The sequence below is a fragment of the Arabidopsis thaliana genome (assembly GCF_000001735.4).
Source record: "Arabidopsis thaliana chromosome 1 sequence".
In the NCBI taxonomy this organism is placed as follows: Eukaryota; Viridiplantae; Streptophyta; class Magnoliopsida; order Brassicales; family Brassicaceae; genus Arabidopsis; species Arabidopsis thaliana.
The window spans coordinates 25,645,837-25,659,728 of NC_003070.9; the positions used below are offsets into that span (position 1 = coordinate 25,645,837).

The 13,892-nt window shown below is 36.7% G+C and overlaps 5 protein-coding genes and 1 non-coding gene across 9 annotated transcripts; 3 read left to right on the forward strand and 3 right to left on the reverse strand.

The window, feature by feature from the left end:
- Positions 1 to 202: 202 nt before the first annotated feature.
- Positions 203 to 3,418, reverse strand: AT1G68400 (leucine-rich repeat transmembrane protein kinase family protein). The gene is made up of 2 exons (NM_105511.3): positions 1,733 to 3,418; positions 203 to 1,229 (listed from the first exon to the last, which is right to left on the reverse strand). Exons 1-2 carry the CDS (start codon positions 3,078 to 3,080, stop codon positions 565 to 567), a joined length of 2,013 nt encoding a protein of 670 aa, NP_177007.1. The 5' UTR covers positions 3,081 to 3,418; the 3' UTR covers positions 203 to 564.
- Positions 1,487 to 1,560, forward strand: U4.11p. The gene has a single exon (NR_139535.1). It is a non-coding gene; the product is annotated as an other RNA (small nuclear RNA).
- Positions 3,419 to 3,787: 369 nt separating the features above from the next.
- AT1G68410 (Protein phosphatase 2C family protein) lies at positions 3,788 to 7,183 on the reverse strand. 4 transcript variants are annotated; one of them, NM_001334364.1, is made up of 11 exons: positions 6,907 to 7,167; positions 6,612 to 6,681; positions 6,195 to 6,522; positions 5,837 to 6,008; positions 5,582 to 5,735; positions 5,440 to 5,503; positions 5,263 to 5,370; positions 5,049 to 5,174; positions 4,725 to 4,960; positions 3,982 to 4,651; positions 3,836 to 3,889 (listed from the first exon to the last, which is right to left on the reverse strand). In NM_001334364.1, the coding sequence occupies exons 3-10, from the start codon at positions 6,417 to 6,419 to the stop codon at positions 4,426 to 4,428; spliced, it is 1,311 nt and encodes a 436-aa protein (NP_001320344.1). In that variant the 5' UTR covers positions 6,420 to 6,522; positions 6,612 to 6,681; positions 6,907 to 7,167; the 3' UTR covers positions 3,836 to 3,889; positions 3,982 to 4,425. The 4 variants fall into 4 exon arrangements, with proteins under 4 accessions (NP_177008.1, NP_001031252.1, NP_001320344.1 ...); NM_105512.3 differs by having other exon boundaries at positions 3,788 to 4,651; positions 6,907 to 7,166; NM_001334363.1 differs by having other exon boundaries at positions 6,612 to 7,183.
- An 873-nt stretch (positions 7,184 to 8,056) lies between these two features.
- On the forward strand, positions 8,057 to 8,320 carry AT1G68420 (Class II aaRS and biotin synthetases superfamily protein; the record flags this gene model as incomplete). The annotated part of the gene is made up of 1 exon (NM_105513.1): positions 8,057 to 8,320. The coding sequence occupies one exon, from the start codon at positions 8,057 to 8,059 to the stop codon at positions 8,318 to 8,320; it is 264 nt and encodes an 87-aa protein (NP_177009.1).
- Positions 8,321 to 8,793: 473 nt separating this feature from the next.
- On the reverse strand, positions 8,794 to 9,738 carry AT1G68430 (uncharacterized protein). Its single transcript, NM_105514.3, has one exon. It carries the CDS (start codon positions 9,591 to 9,593, stop codon positions 9,153 to 9,155), a length of 441 nt encoding a protein of 146 aa, NP_564929.1. The 5' UTR covers positions 9,594 to 9,738; the 3' UTR covers positions 8,794 to 9,152.
- A 2,182-nt stretch (positions 9,739 to 11,920) lies between these two features.
- AT1G68440 (uncharacterized protein) lies at positions 11,921 to 13,648 on the forward strand. Its single transcript, NM_105515.3, has one exon. The coding sequence runs from the start codon at positions 12,279 to 12,281 to the stop codon at positions 13,197 to 13,199; it is 921 nt and encodes a 306-aa protein (NP_564930.1). The 5' UTR covers positions 11,921 to 12,278; the 3' UTR covers positions 13,200 to 13,648.
- Positions 13,649 to 13,892: the final 244 nt, after the last annotated feature.

Here is a 13,892-nt window from a genome sequence, read left to right on the forward strand (position 1 = left end):
TCTGTCGTCCGAGAAATTAGAATAATGGACCGGACATTAAGGCATCTCTAGTGGGTGGCTTTCCATTCATTTAGGCCCCGACTTTCTAGAGTAAGCACATCCTTGGTTAATACCTAGACTAGGGTGATGATTAGTATAAATGTTAAAAGAGTTAACACATCAAATTAAAAATAAGAATTGATTAAAATGCCACAAAAGATGTAAAATAATAAAGATTGTAATAAAAATCAAATCCCAAATATATGGTTCTAATTTTACAAAAATAGAACCATATAAAATATCATTTTGGGATCTAATTTTACCATATAAAATATCATTTTGGGGATCTAATTTTACTATATGTTTTTTTGCTATCGGGCCAGGCAAAAGTAGAGAAGGAAATTTTGTTTACCCCTAATACAAAATACTCGAGACTCACATAATTGATAACCCTTCGTGTTACAAACTAAAGGAAACAAACAAAGAACAAAAGCCTACGACTCTAGAAGTGTTAGGATTTCAGACGAATGACAAAAGTCAAGATTCTAGGCACGTGATTTACATTTTTCAAGTAAAGAAATCTTACTACTGACTCGTAGTCCCACCGCAAGTGTCCTCGGACAAGCACGGCGAGTCCACCGCAGAATTGATCCCATCATTGCACGGCGAGGCCTCAGAGCCACCACCACGTATATCCTCTATCAACTTCACCACATGACCCATCTTCGGACGATGATCCGCGGCAACTGCGGTACACGCCATAGCAATCTGCAACAACCCCACCATTTCTTCCTCTATATCCTTATACCTCATCAGCTCCAAATCAAACACTTCAGCCGTCCACTCCTCTCTCACCACTGATTGGACCCATCTTGGTAAATCCACCGCACCACCCGAGTGACCCGTCTCCACCATATTAGGACATTTTCCAGTGAGAATCTCCAAAAGGAGCACTCCAAATGAGTAAACGTCGGATTTCTGAGTGTGTTTTCGGCCATCAATCAGCTCCGGTGCACGGTAGCCATTAGATTTTGCAACGGTTTGCGATGGCGCGAAGATAGATAGCCCGAAATCCGAAACACGAGCGTTGCCTGATCGGTCTAGTAGCACATTGGTGGATTTGATATCACCGTGCGTGAGCTTCAAGGTTTTACACGAACCGTGGATGAAAGCTAAGCCACGCGCCGCCCCCGCTGCGATCTTAAGGCGCGTGGTCCAGTCCAAAGGAGTCCGACCCGGTCCACGGTTTCCTGTCCAAAACACAATCAAACACCAATATCACAAACTTTCCCACTTACCTCAAAAAATGTAATTAGTCGCTTTATTAGTTACTAAAATCAGTGAATGAAATGAATAAACAAATGGTTAGGTAAAGACAAACACTAGAAACTAAACAAAAAAGGGAAAAATCCCAAAAAGAGCGAGTTAAATGAGACAGATCATAACTTTATTTGTCCAACTTGTAGCCAATGCTAATATCTATCCAAAGACTTAAATTCTCATTATCTATATAGTAATAATAATGCCCCATGAAAATGATTTTCCAACCATTTTTCTAACATATAAAGTATGGTTTCTAATTCTCACTAAGTCCAAAAAATTTAACCCTACTATGTACCATGAATCACATGTTTTGGTCCTACTCCTACCATTTTCACAATTTCTCCTCTTATGGAAACATAAACCTAAGTCAACTAATTAGTGAATAATTTCCGGAATTAGTAAGAAAAAGGAAACAAAAACGACGACGTACCATGGAGAAGCCAGAAGAGACTACCATTAGGCATGTAATCATAAACAAGAAGCTTCTCTTCTCTAGCAAAGTAATAAGCCTTTAAGCTCACAAGATTAGTATGACGAAGCCTTCCTAAAACCTCCATCTGTTGCTCAAACTCTTTTTTTCCGGCCACCGTCACCGCATCTTTTAACCGCTTCACCGCAACCTCATTGCCGTCCTCAAGAACCGCCTTGTACGCCGTCCCGAATCCTCCTTTCCCTAACATCTCCGCCGATGCTCGGAGAAGATCTTCTAACTCAAAACGTCTAGTTCCTTCGAAAAAGACCATTTTACCCTTATCACCAACTTGTTGATTCTGATTGTTGTTGTTTTGCGTTGATGTTGGGTAAGGATTTGATGAGTAGACAATCTTTTCTCCTTCAAGAATCTTCGAGTGTTTCTTCTTGTTCACTGCGTATTGTCTCCAGAAACAGTAGTAGAGAAGAAGAGAGACAAAGCTTAAGATAATAAAGTCTCCGAGGATGATAGCTATAAGTGAGATGGTGCTGATTCTTGATGTGTTGTTGCTTTTGTCGCCGCCGTGAATTGAAGTTGGAGATGAAGGTACAGTTTCCGGCTTGTTTAAAGGAGAAGCCTTTGCTTCATCGGGTCGACCCGGTTTAGTCGGGTCACTAGAGAGTTTCGTGCATTTCAGCAATGGAGCTCCACAGAGAGATGGGTTTTGTGTAAAGACTGATTCAGGGAATTGAGACAATGAATTTGGTATCTGACCGTTAAAGTTGTTACCGGAGACGTTGAAGTCTTGTAAATCGGAGAGGTTGATGTTCGGTATTTGACCGGAGAACCGGTTTGATTCTAACCGGAGAGTGAGGAGATGGGTTAAATCGGTTAAATCCGGTGGAATCTGGCCGGAGAAGTTGTTGAAAGAGAGATCAAGACGGTAGAGACGAGTGAGTGAAGTGATTGAAGTGGGGAAGTTACCGGAGAATTGGTTGTTTGATAAAAAGAGAAGCTTTAAAGCTGTGAGGTTCGAGAGGTTTGGGATTGGACCAGAGAGATTGTTATGTTTCAGACTGAGAACTCTGAGTGATGTGAGTGAGGTTAGTGATGAGATTGACCCGGTGAGATTGATGTCTTCGAGTACGAGTCGTGTGACTCTGTTGCGGTTGCAGGAGACTCCGGTCCATTGGCATGGGTTTGTTGTTGTGTTCCATGAGTTTAGTTTTCCGGTGGAATCTGCGGTGAGTTTGAAGTTCAAGAGAGTTTCTGAATCGGTACTTGAAGAAGAAGAGAGTAGACAGCTTTGGAGAAGAATGAGAAGAGAGAGAAGCAAATGCTTGTTGAAGAAAGAGCTTTTGGCCATTGTTGCTCTCTGCAGAGAAAGTGAGAGAATAGAAACGAGCGTTGAGGACTTCAAGACAGAACAAGGAAAGTGGTATGGTCGTAATTAACGCAAAACAGTAACGTAAACATATTTGAAATGACGAATATACCCTTTTCTATGTACTGTGTGTCTGATGAAACCTAGACCGTACGATCGGTTTCAGATTTGACTAGAGGGTTTATAATAAGTCAAAAGGGTTTTGATTTTCCCCGTAACGGTAAGGTAATAATGATAAATTGAGGTTTTTTTGTGTGTTTCTGTTCACACGCGTGACTGTGATTCTCACGTGTTAAACTCTCTCCATGTGAAGAAGATTTAATGGTCATAACTAGTCTCTCCGTAACCAAGAATTAAATTCTCTGTCAATCAAATCTTACAATTTCCAAAACCCGTTCTATATTTTATTTTTTTCCCCAAAGAAGGACAATCTGGTAAATAAAGCGAAATGTGTGGGGCTTTCCTTTTTTCGGGCTTGTTGATATATCGCTGCAGAAGCTGAGCTTTTTGGCTTTTTTCATAATAAAGCAGAAGAAGCTAAAGCATTTGCATCAAGCCATCAACAATGTATTGTATTTGCTTGTTTCATGCAAAATTGTTCCCCATCAAGCATAAATCGCAACCTTACAAATTCCATTACTGATTTTTTTAACTAATAATATTACTAATTACATATGTAAAGTCCCTTAATTTCATGACAAATCTTTTTTATTTAATTTCAAAATATAATGACTTACGTGTTATGGAAAGAAAAAACAATCCGAATATAGAATAATCTTCTGCCTTTTGACCTTTTTCCAAAAACATAAGTTGATTGAGTAATAAGTAAAAATATGCCAAAAAGAGAACAAATTGGAGCGTATGCTTTAAGTGCATGTCCTACAAGAGTATTTGAATCCATATCATACGAAACTCGTGTTGTCCTTGGCTCCACATTACGACCATCCTTACGCAATCAATATTCTTATCTATATAGTTTCTGTTACTTAGACATCAATCGGTCTGGATATAGCAAACAACAACATTTTAAAGAATGGCAAAGATAAGACACAGAATTTTGTTTTATCCAAACTTTTTTCATATATCTGTTTTGTTTTCAGTATGACACACACAAGCTTTTTCACATTGTATACCAATCAATCAAACTCACTCTATATCGAACCCGATTCTCAGATCCATAAAGAATCAGGTCTACTACTCAAATTTTATTCCAATGGATGCGTAGATGTAATGTAACAACAAAGAACGAAAGAAGAAAGAATTATAATGAACGAATAGAGAATGTGTGTGTGTAAGTGAGAGATGATGCAGATTACCATCTTTCAATCTAGATGACTTTAACTCCACTTGGACGTTTCCCTTCCATCGCGTCTTTTTTGTCACGACAATCTGTGCATAAGAACGGTCCTTGCCACGGTTTTAGACTTGTCGAGAAGATTGAACCTGCGTGGACTGATATTCCCTCGCTTGGAGCTAGGTCTAGTTGGCATATGGCACACGTGAATATCCCTCCTCCTGTTGTTGATTCCTTAGAACAGTCACCTGATCCTAACCTGTAGAAACTTTGTTAGAGAAAACGTAAACACAACAATTTTATACGTATTGAAGAGAAGTAAAAGGAGTGACCTTTCAGCGAGCATTGCCGAACCTTCTTCGAAGAGCTCTTCAACAATACCAACAGTGGAAAGTTTCTTGGAGAGTTTGTTAGATGAGTTTGATTTCTTTCTGAAGAGTAATGATTTAAAGAAGTTGTTGTGCTTCTTAGGAGGTGAAGGCGGTGGTTCTTGGAAGTTTTCGGGTGGGATTATGTCGACCACAATGCAAGTTGTGTCATCCTTAAGTCCCCTTCTTCTCAATGCTTCCTGCAACACAAACCTTAAGACTCCTTAATCACTTCTTTACAAGCAAAGATTACACAAATTTGAAATTGAGTTAAGAAAATTCAATTACCTTAACTACTTGTCTAGCAGCAAGTTCAGCAGATAACCCACGGCAAGTTTTAGCTGCGACTTCTGAGGAGAGAGCATCCCATATGCCATCTGATGCAATGATAAGCCTTCCTCCAAGGTTTGATAGCTTTTTGTATATTTATATACCAAGTGTGAGAGTTTGCTTGTTAAGGATAAAACATATCTATAACAAAACACTGAATATAGATATGTACCTTCACTTGCTTTACAAAGGGAACTGGAACAATGAACTCCCCAACATCCATATCCCCAATAGACCTTGAAAGGCAGAGACCTCCAGGCCAACACCGTAGTGGACCAATCTGCAGAATTTCAATAGTGAGCTTCTAAATTGGAAACACATCAGTTTAACAAAACAGAACACAACACACCTCAACGCCTCCAACAATGCTTAGCCTGCCAACTTCTCCACCACTCGCAGTAACGCGTTCCCTCCTGAATCATGATAAAAGGGTTAAGCTTTACATTGTGCTTTAAGATCCCAAAGACAAAAATTTCATTTTAGTTACATACTCTTCTGTATTATCTTCAAGCCTGTGATCAACAGTAAGGTTAGAAACTGAACCACCCTTAGTATCCAAGATGCAGCGCGAGTCGCCAACACATGCAACGGTCACAGTCCATCCATCTACTATCACAAACGTTGCTGTTGTTCCAGAAGTTTCCCCTGGCATCAAGAGAGGAATAAACCATATATCATTCATTCATTCTTCAGCCACAAGTAAAGATCCATCAAAAGAGCTAGTAAATGATTTGTAATTCACATACCTCTGCTCTGAAACTCCTTATCAGTCTTCACAAATCCAGAAACTAATGCACGAGGTAAAGCGTGAAGCCACTCGTCACGGCTAAGCCCACTAGGAAGAGCACTAATAACATGGTTCAACAGATTCTCCCTTGTATAAACCGCTGCCGCTTTTCCATTATGCCCATCAAATACCTAACAATCCAAAAACACAAGACAGTCAAAACACAGAAACAAATGACACAAACAAACTATAGACTTAATAATATGCATTTCAATTGTCCTGAGACTCAAGAATACTCAATTCAGGAATCTAATTGACTAATTGCTAAAAGAAGTAACATATCATTACTATTAAGACAATGTAACTGAGGTATATACCGCAAAAACAGAGAAAGCAGTTGAAGAATTGGAAGGAACACGAAGACTATCAGTCTTGATCAAGACATAATCTTCTCCTTTCCTAGATTGAGCAGCTTGTCCAAATCTCACAATCGGTTTCTCCATTTTAGCAGCTTTCGTCTCTCTACTTATCAAAGCAGCAAGAGGCACAAGCTTCTCATCATCATGATTATGATTACGTCTCTTTCCTTCTCTAGACGCCATTGTAACAACTTCTTGAAAGACCCTTCACACTCTCAAATCTTATAACACAATCTTTCTGAGCCAAGAAGTCATGAATTCGTAGCCAAGATACAACAAACTTTACCTGCAAATAACATTTGAAGAAGAGCAAATCTGAATCAATTGGTAAGAAGGAAGAAGCTTTATATATACTCAAAGAGATGAGAAACTAACTTAGTACTCTGATGTTCTTCTTCTTCTTCTTCGACCGTTTTGGTTTCGACAACAACAAATGCAGATCTGACTAAGGCAAACACAGAAAAGAACAAAGAGAAGAAGAAGTATTAAACAATCTCCCAAGGTAGAAGGAAAGCTTGACACGGAAGAAGAGAGAAACGCGTAATGGTGACTAGAAATGAACTGTAAATCAAACCCAATCATCCAAATCCACAAGGGAAAGAGAGAAAAAGATTGTATTTTTCTAAGGAACAAAAGGAGAACTTTTAGGAGAATCTGAATAAGAAAATACCCAGAATTATAGGTAGGTTGCAAACAAGAATCCAGGGAAAAAGATTGCAACTTTTTTTTTTTTGTTTGTTTATGAGTAGAAGAAGAAGAAGAACTCAAGTCGGTTTCTCAACATCTTCCTTTGTACCAAACACGAAACAAGTTTGGGTTTTGTTAAGGACAAAATCGGATTAGATTAAGAGACAAAAACATGATATGTTTGTTTAAAGAACTTGTGCCGGTGAGAAAAATGGCTAGCTTGACCAAATGTGAGAAAGCAAGCTGTCACAAAAACCGAACATTGGGGCTATGATTGGTGACATAGATTCTTATTAGCAATTCCTTTTTAAGTTTCATTTATTTAAAGTAATTTTCATTTTAGACTATTTTTTTTTTGCTTTAAAAGCAGGAGTTGTTGGTTTTACGATTTCAGTATAAGTTTTTCTCTCTTATTTTTTGTCCATATTTAGTATTATTTATTATCAAGGAAAAACAGAATTAAAGTTCAAGAGTCAACTGTTTTTCTAGGAGTATTATAATATAGCATCTAACTACTCACAGTTTCACAGAAAAAAAAAAATCTAATTACTCATTATGGTACTTGCTAATTTTCTGGTACTAACAATCTGTTTTGCTTTGTACAAGTAATTGAATTATTATTCCCACCAAAAAAAAAAGTAATTGAATTATTATTTTGTTACTTGATTAGTCCAAAACAAGTATTTGTTAGATCAAATATTCTTCCAAAATTTGATTACTTGCAAGTTATTTAATCTTCTTTATTACTTGCTAAAGTTAAATATTTGTTACTTGAATCCAAAAGACTTACACAGTGAAACTTCATACTCTATTCATAAGTAGAAGCTTACTATAGAGTATTTGAAAGACCATACTTACTTTCGTGCAAGAACCACCACAATTGCAGCATTTACAAGAATCCGACATAAGATTGGTCTTGCGACCCACATTTTCTGTGTTAAACATGATATTTGACACATTCAGAATCCTATCATCACAAAAAGTGATTGAAATGTTCCAAGTGAATACCTTGCTCAAATAAACTGAATTACCTAAAAAAAGATGGAGAAACTGATTATTCAAAAGATTCTTTTGCACGTCAAGCTTACCTGACAGTTTCTGGTTAGTTACATGCAGAAACCTATGCTTGTAGTATGGGAGATGTGTATACATTTGCCCCGACTTTCCGGGCAGAGAAGTCTCACACTTCAAGGCATCTTGCTGAGTTTTGGATGGTTGAGGTTGAATTAGCTTTTGCCGGTGTAGAGGAAGCTATGAACTGCTCAGAGGCAGTTGTGAAAGACATGTGCACAACGTTGCTTGAAAAGTGTCGTGATGACATGGAATATATGGTTGAGAAGGTCGACGAATTCTGTATTGATAGACCTCTTATGCCATTTTCGGAGAACGACCATTGATTCTAAAAGCATTAGAGATGTGATCATTTTTTAATCTCCCAACATTTCACTTGCTTATTGCTCTTTCATTGTTATGAGTCTCAGTGGTGTGTAGTTAGTGTCACGGTAGTATAATTACCTCTCTTTGTTACTTTTGATCATTTAGATGGTATTTGCTCAAAAAAAAAAAAAAAAAGATCATTTAGATGGTATAAGAGGTCTCTTCTCATCTGCATGTGTACTTCTTAGTTTATGGAAAGCTAAAGGATCTGCTCCAGTCAAAACGGTGTGTGCTCAATGCTTATTTACCAATCTGTTTGTGCTCTGATTTTACTTAATCTTGTATGTTTGCTGCTGTTGTTGGAGCTTCCATAGCTATTGCAACTAATTCACTCTGTCAAATGTCAACACAATATTAATAGTAAGTTTTGCTCCTCGTAAGCTTAGTTTTTCTTGCTTTGTTTTTCACTTCCTTTGGTTGCCTCTTCAATATGTAAAGTAATCAGCTTTGTATTGACATACCCAAACAATGTCACTTTCCTTTTCTGTTTTCTCCATCTCACTTCTTGGTCCTCAATTACACAATGCTATTATCTTAAATATTTCAGGATGTTTAATCAATAGTTCCCCAATCCCATTTGGAAGCAAATAGGTATCAAAGGCTTAAACCTTTCTCTTTCTTTTTTACAAGTTGGGCCACTTAATGATACGAAAATGTGAAATTTTGATCAATCTTTATTAGGAATTCAAACATAAAGATACCAAATTTGAGAAGAAACATATATATTCATTCATATGGGAAACTAATGGTTTCCAAAGTCACACCAAAAAAAGAGAAGAAAATTGGGTTACATTACTCGTGAATGGTACCAAGTTTAGGACGCCAAGCTCGCTGAAGAAGCCGTTTGCTGAATCCGAACCAAACTGGTGCTGCATCAGCAGACTCACATTGTAATCTTGAAGCTGCATTCAGTTTAGCCGCCATGGCTGCAAGAACTTCTTCTTTTGTTTTCCCCTTTGGTCTCTCGTCCTCTTCTTGTTCTTCCTCTGCGGAAGACGAAGAGACGAATAAGTCTTTAAGTTTCCGTCCGGCTACGTCCTTGTGATGATGATGAATCAACGGTTGCTGCTCTCGGCGACTCGGAGATGCAAGACTCAAAAGCATCTTTAAAGTTGTCTTCTTTCGTCGAAGCTGTACCAATGGACTTGTCCTCGGACTCGGACTTCGTGTCGGGCTTTGTGCTGCTACTCCGCACTGCGTCCCCAAGAACTTGAATCTCTGCAGTGTAGCCATAGAATTTGGAAATGTGGAAACTTTGCTTTCAAGTGAGGTTCATTATAAAAGGATCCAAAACTTGGCAACACAAAAAACTTTGTCCTTTTGATTCTTTTGAAGCAAGTCTTTGTCTCGAAAGTGTGTGCTTTGAATTGGAATTTTTGTGGACCATAAGGACACAGTTTCCAATGAAATTCCAAATTGTGTCATTATTGATGAGATTTTGAAAAAGATAAAGTGTTTGTTTATTCGATTCCTTTTGCTTTTTCTCATGTTGTTCTCTTTTACTTTTTCCTTAATGTGCATAGAAGGAAGAATCATTAGCTCTGGTTTTTACAATTTTACTCCTTTTTTGAAAGAAATGAAATAATGTGAGCGTAGATGCAAGACACCTACTGTTAGTCTTTATTGGTCATAGATTCTCATTAGAATTCTTGTCGTGATTACTGTGTTTAGAATGAGACCATACTTGTTAGTCTTATTGATGATTTTATTATTGAATACTGGTGATATTCAATCGAAAATATCAGCCTGATATTGTTACATATTGAATCTAGCACTTGGCCTCTCAATCTGTATATTAGAAAACTCAAAATTCTTTAAACTCTATTATCCAACATCTATTTATATTTAGAATCGGCCAATGGATAGAAAAATAGTTCATGTGCCTCGAATGTAATAAGTATTTTAAAAGCTGATTATTTTGCAACAAAAAAAGAAACTTATTAAACTCTCCCATTCAATCCCACAACCTTATAAGTATATTTCACAGATTAGAAATACCTTTAAATCACCATTAGTAATTATCACAATCTTATAAGTATATACTGCATATTGTTACAACATTTTCTCGTTATGTCCACGTCACTTTAAGTTGGTTCATATATTTTTGGAACTTCTGACTTAACTCAGTACACATCCTGACATCCGACAAAACTACAACACCTTCAATTTTTGGGCTCAATAGTAAAACAAATTGGATCACTGAATTTGAAGATACCTCGGTTGGCCCAACTCTGAAACATTTTCCGTCTGACAAATTGGTGGCCTCCCCTTATATCAAAAACATATTCTAGTGATTATATAACCCATTAGCGTCAATAATTATTTTTTATTTTTTTAACGTCAATAAATACTAATTCCATTTCACATCAAATTTTATGTAAGCATTATTTATGTTCCAGAATAATTATTGTTTTAGATTTTTAATATTAACTATTCTTATTTAAACACATGTGATTGTTTTGTATAAACCGCATATCAAATACATATATTAAGTATAAATTTTTTTATTAAAAGTTAAATCATTTTTCTAGAAGTATAATAAGTTTCTCTCTACACGTTTCTTTAATTTTGTGAAATTATCAAAATGATAATTATTGTGGTATATAGCTGTTGAAAATTCTTAGCCTTAAAAATACATATTGCTTTTAGATCTAACTCAATCCATTATTACAAGTTAGATTTGCTTCGAAGTTTCTTGTAGAACATACAAGTTGTTTTTGAGTAAAAACCAAAAACGTAACTAAATTGATAAGCCCCTTCTTCTAGTAAGATTAAATTGTGCCTTCTCTTAGACGAAATCGTGGCGTGCATCTAACCAGAAAAAGAAACGTTTATTTTGATTTCACTGATTTGGACCAAATCGAACGCCAGGTCATTCTGGTGAGAAAATCTTAAGGCTATTTATGCCTTTTCTTTCTTCTATTCATTCAGGAGATTACACGTGGCATTACTTGTGTGGTTCGCATGTCGTTGTTTCTACATTGCAAATTGTCACAAATTGGTCCATAATGAGTGTTTCTAGTACCTTTCCCTTTGTCTGTGTTTATTTATGAATAATAATTCATGAATAGAATAAACTATTTTTCCAAAAATATTCATATATGTCCGAAAACTCACATCCATATTGTAAATTTAATCGAATCTAATATATTTTCCAAATAATATATTAGTTTTTGCCAAAATTTAAACAGAAAATCCTTAATACAGTTTCGAAAATTCTTTTTCTTTTTCTGTTGAAATCATAGTCAAATTCATTTATTTGTAGATATATATATATAGTCAAATTTTCTTTTTATACAAATTGATAAGAAAATAAATGTTAACCTACAAAATTAATGTATTATGAGCTGTCAAATTATTATTTTGACTTTATGAGTTGTCATATTATACATAGCATATCATTCTTAAGAAAAACAAAAACAAAAACAAAAACAAAAAAATTATCATCAATGATCCGCTTCATAAAGTAACCACCAACACAATTATTTTGGACGCCTCAAATCCAAACCTTATTTTCAATAATTGTGAAAAAAAAGAAAAAAAAAAGCTATATTGTGGTAGGTGGTTCGAACCACTCAAAAATATTTATGATAATAACACCCAAAAACAAACTAAACTATTATTTATTTATTGTGGTCATGAGATAGTTACAGACACAGAGAATACATCTGTCAGAAAGCTGACTCATTGTATCTTATCTTTCCCATTTCCTCTTACCTTTTTTCCTACGTGTTGCCACAAAACTCTCATCTTCACCCACTCAATCTCCGCCACGTGTACTCTCTAACCCTTCAGTTCGGTCTTTTTAAGGCTTCCCCAAGCCTTCGCATCCAAATCTCTCTTCTTTTTTTCTCTCTTTCTCATAACAACAAAAAAACAAAAAAAAAACCTAATTAGTTTTTTCTTTCTGCAGAGATTATGGAGGTACCGGTGATTAATAGAATAAGAGATTTCGAAGTTGGTATAAACTCGATTAATGATCCTTCGTTTCTTTCTCGATCTGTTGCTGTTTCCGGAATCGGAAAGCTACACCAAGCTTATGGTTTTTGGAAATGGGGAGCTTTGATTATCGCATTTCTAGCTTATTTCACCAACTTTGTTAGTAAACTCAACAGTCTAGTTGTTAGGTTAAGAAAAATAGATGTCTCTGTTTCCTCTCCAACTCTTTTTGATGATTACGATAGCGATTCCGATGTTTCTTGTTCCTCTACCGTCTCCTCTGACGATGAAAAAGACGAAGAAGATGAGGCTGATGATGAAGATGAGGATGTTGACTCGATCTTTAATCGAAGACGAGTCAACGGAGGTTTCCGCGTTAGAGGATCTGATTATTACGATGATGATGATGATCAGGGAGACAATGGTAATTGCACATGGATGGGGAGGCGATATAGTGGTAGTTTTGGAGATTTGTTCTCATGGCCTGATCTTGGTGGGATTGGTTCGAGTGGAGTCGTGAAGCTTTGGGATCATTTAGATATCGATGGCGATGATCATGAGAATGTTGTGGCAACGTTTCTCAAGAACTATAACTCAACCTCGTCACCGTTTTTTTGGGCGGCGGAGAAAAAAGGTGTTGACGCCGTTAAAGTGAAGGCGTGTGATCCACGCGCCGGTTTTCGGATGCCGGCTTTGCTCGCGGAGTGGAGGCAGCCGGGGCGGTTGTTAGGGAATATAATCGGAGTTGATACCGGTGGTGTGGAGAAAGTATACGTCAGGGATGATGTTAGCGGAGAGATAGCCGTGGGAGATTTGAGGAAGTTTAACGGTGTGTTGACGGACTTGACGGAATGTGAGGCTGAGACTTGGTGGGACGCTGACGTCCTTATCTCGGGCTGATGGAATCCTTGACGAGAGAAAATATTGGTTGGGACGGTTTTGTCTTAAAGTTAAGAGGACGGACGAAAGATTCAACGCCAAAAAGAAGTGTTAAAGATTAATGAGAACGACGCAACGTTTTGTAAATAATTTGTCTGTTTGCTTCTCTGCGATTTTTATTTTAAAATTTTAGTTTTGATTGAATAAAAATCAGCGTCAGATTAATAAAAGTGTTTGTGTGTTTGGTCGGTTACTAGTTCACTTGTTCTCTGGCTCCATGTGAAGTGAAGCCACTACCCAATGTGGCTGGTTACGAGTTTTCTAATAGGTTTGGAATTAAGTGATGTGATTAAAATATGACAGAAAGTCAGAAATCACAAAAAGAACAAATATAATATTGAAGATAATTCAGGATATATATTATACTAACATAATAGAAACTTGAAAAGATAACCATAACATTAAAACCCAAAAAAAAAAAAAAGATTAACCAATCCGACTTTATTTTTAAAAATAGGCCAAACATTTCTTTCATCATAATCTTCTTGGTGTAGATGTCACAATACAGATCAGATAGTTATTCCGGGGAATTTCATGCCTGAATCGATCAACCAGAACTTTCATACCTACGGTGGAGTAACCCGAGTAGTGCCCGTTCATGCAGATGAGTTTTTTTTTTCTGCCCGAACAAGAAAAAACTCTTCAAAAAAAGTT

Bases quoted from the DNA above. Each gene is read 5' to 3' on its own strand.
- AT1G68400 (NM_105511.3), bottom strand. From the start codon at position 3,080: ATGGCCAAAAGCTCTTTCTTCAACAAGCATTTGCTTCTCTCTCTTCTC. The intron at 1,230-1,732 runs GTACGTCGTCGT...TGTTTTGGACAG, and splicing joins TCTCTTCTGGCTTCTCCATG to GAAACCGTGGACCGGGTCGG.
- AT1G68410 (NM_001036175.2), bottom strand. From the start codon at position 6,419: ATGGCGTCTAGAGAAGGAAAGAGACGTAATCATAATCATGATGATGAG. The intron at 5,736-5,836 runs GTATGTGAATTA...TCTTGATGCCAG, and splicing joins TAAGGAGTTTCAGAGCAGAG to GGGAAACTTCTGGAACAACA. The intron at 4,961-5,048 runs GTAATTGAATTT...TTTGTGTTGCAG, and splicing joins CTGCTAGACAAGTAGTTAAG to GAAGCATTGAGAAGAAGGGG.
- AT1G68430 (NM_105514.3), bottom strand. From the start codon at position 9,593: ATGGCTACACTGCAGAGATTCAAGTTCTTGGGGACGCAGTGCGGAGTA.
- AT1G68440 (NM_105515.3), top strand. From the start codon at position 12,279: ATGGAGGTACCGGTGATTAATAGAATAAGAGATTTCGAAGTTGGTATA.